Source organism: Brachionichthys hirsutus, chromosome 8 (genome assembly GCF_040956055.1).
Source record: "Brachionichthys hirsutus isolate HB-005 chromosome 8, CSIRO-AGI_Bhir_v1, whole genome shotgun sequence".
Lineage (NCBI taxonomy): Eukaryota > Metazoa > Chordata > Actinopteri > Lophiiformes > Brachionichthyidae > Brachionichthys > Brachionichthys hirsutus.
In genome coordinates this window covers 5,501,982-5,504,235 of record NC_090904.1, presented here as the reverse complement: position 1 = coordinate 5,504,235, position 2,254 = coordinate 5,501,982, and the positions used below count along the sequence as shown (strand labels likewise).

At 43.3% G+C, this 2,254-nt stretch overlaps 1 protein-coding gene across 1 annotated transcript; it reads right to left on the bottom strand.

The window, feature by feature from the left end:
- Window positions 1–420: 420 nt before the first annotated feature.
- hrh1 (histamine receptor H1) lies at window positions 421–2,016 on the bottom strand. Its single transcript, XM_068742961.1, has one exon. It carries the CDS (start codon window positions 2,014–2,016, stop codon window positions 421–423), a length of 1,596 nt encoding a protein of 531 aa, XP_068599062.1.
- Between the last annotated feature and the right edge of the window lie 238 nt (window positions 2,017–2,254).

Genomic DNA, 2,254 nt, shown 5'->3' with positions numbered 1-2,254 from the left:
GGACATCTAATGTCCTACATAGTAACATAATGATTAGAAAACAATGCAAAGAATTATCAAAGATGCACGAGAGTAGTTTTAAAATGTAAAATATTTCAAGATCACGTCACATCTCATTGTTACATCATTGATTGTGACCAATCAATAATTGTGATCAATTTACTTTATTGTCATTAGCAATCAATAGACAAAATAAATAATCTGAAATTTTGGCATCCTCATATGTTGCTAAGTCTGACTAAAATGGCGACTATAGATATAAAAATAAAATTTTGAACAAAAGGATGCTTAAAAAACATTTGCAGTTTAATAAATACTGAAACCATGCATGGCCCTTTAAGACATTGAGTTGATGCAACACATTCCTCCTCTGTAATAGCAGCAGCATTCAGTGATTTTGCCATCTTTACTCTCCGCCTGTCACAAATGAATGTTCAAAATATTTTTGAAGACTCTTTTAAAGTTGCTGCTGCAGAGTGGGTATATAAAAGGGTTGAGAGTGGAGTTCATGTAGCCCAGCCATATGGTAAACATGTGAAGGTCATGGTGCACACACTCTTTGCAGAATGCCATGACCATGAAGACGATGAAGTACGGTATCCAACACAGCAGGAACGCGGCGATGATGAACCCCAGCTGCTTTGCTGCCTTGTGCTCCTTATGTATCCTCAAGCTTTGGATGCGATGACGTGACTGGCCGATAAACCTTTGCCACGCCTCCTTCAGGGTAACTGCGTTAATCGCATCCAATTTGGCATTTTCAACCTCTTCCTCAATCCAAGGTAGAGCTAGATTGAGGTTGTAGTTGTTGTAGAGCACGGGGGCATATCTCCCCGTGTTTGACACCTGACCAACATCGTGCACGTCACGCACTGAGTTTGGCACTGTGACGTGGCATTCATTCAAGGATGCTTGAACTTTGTCCTCATTATTCCCCTCAGAAGAAATGACACTCTGTGGCTGCTCCTCAGGAGACAAGGAGCACCTGTCAGTCTTGCACGGCGGGCTGATCCGTTTTATTCTAATGGGGAGGGAGGATTTCTGGCAGTTCACACCAATTCTTCTGTGAGATCTGGATGAAGCCGTTTTAGTTTTGTCAGCATCCTTGAGGGAATGAGTCTGATCTAAAGTGTTCTGATCCAACAAGGGCGGCTCTTTAGAGAGTTGCAGTGTGGCCTTACATTCCCTTTTAGGTGATTTGGAGTTACTTTTCAAAGGAATCTCAGCATTTTGTTCATTGTCGTTTTCTCCGAAGGAATCGATCGCATGGATGATCCTCTCTCTGTCTCTAAGGTGTTGCCTTACTGCCATGTAGATGTGTGTGTAAAACCACAGCATCAAAAGTGAAGGCACATAGAAGTTAAAGATGGCAGTAATGACTTTAAACCATGTGACAAAGCGAAAATCGGTGTCGCACTTGTTCTCCTCCTCAGGTTTAAGGTCCACATGTGTGAAAACCCTCCATCCTAAAATTGGTATAATCCACATCATCGACAGCAGCCAGGCTCCAGAAATCGTCACGCCGGCTTTTCCCCGAGTTCGATATTTCAGGTACTTCAGTGGTTGTCTGATAGAGCGGTACCGATCCAAACATAAGATAAACAAGCTGAAAATTGATGCCGTGCTCGCCACATAGTCCATAATAAGCCAAAATTGGCAGACAGCCCGCCCGAGCTTCCATTCATTTTCTAACAAATAGACCAGATTCAGAGGCATGACTGTTGTCCCCACAATGAGATCCGCCACAGACAGGCTGACAATGTAGAGGTTGCCAACAGTGTGAAGGCTCTTCTCCTTCTTTACTGCGTAGAGGACAAGTAGGTTCATCATGACAGTGACGAGGGAAAGCAGTCCTAAAAAGACCCCCAGAAGGGCATTGTAAAGGAGGTCATGGAGGGTCAGGGTGTAATTGCTCCTCAGGGAGTCGCCATTGAAGGCAGTCCAGTTGCTGTTATTGTCAGATGCGTTGGTGCTGAGGTGAGGAAGGTCTGTGGGAGGAGAGAGGCAAGACTCCATTGTGGAAATTAGATTGCCACATCTAATGAAATCCCATCGTGGAAAATCACAGGCCGGTCTATCTTTAACTGGAGAATTTGAAGTGAGGAAAGTGTTTTCGCTCAGATTGAATTCACTCTTTACAGCCGACTGTCCAGTTGTAGATGTTACACTGTGCTGCCATGTTAATCAATTTATTATGCAAACCCAAACTGTTGGCACCTGTAAAATAAAAGAAAGACAGATTTTAGGCACATGC

Excerpts from the sequence above, each read along its gene's own strand:
- hrh1 (XM_068742961.1), bottom strand. The coding sequence starts at position 2,016 with ATGGAGTCTTGCCTCTCTCCTCCCACAGACCTTCCTCACCTCAGCACC.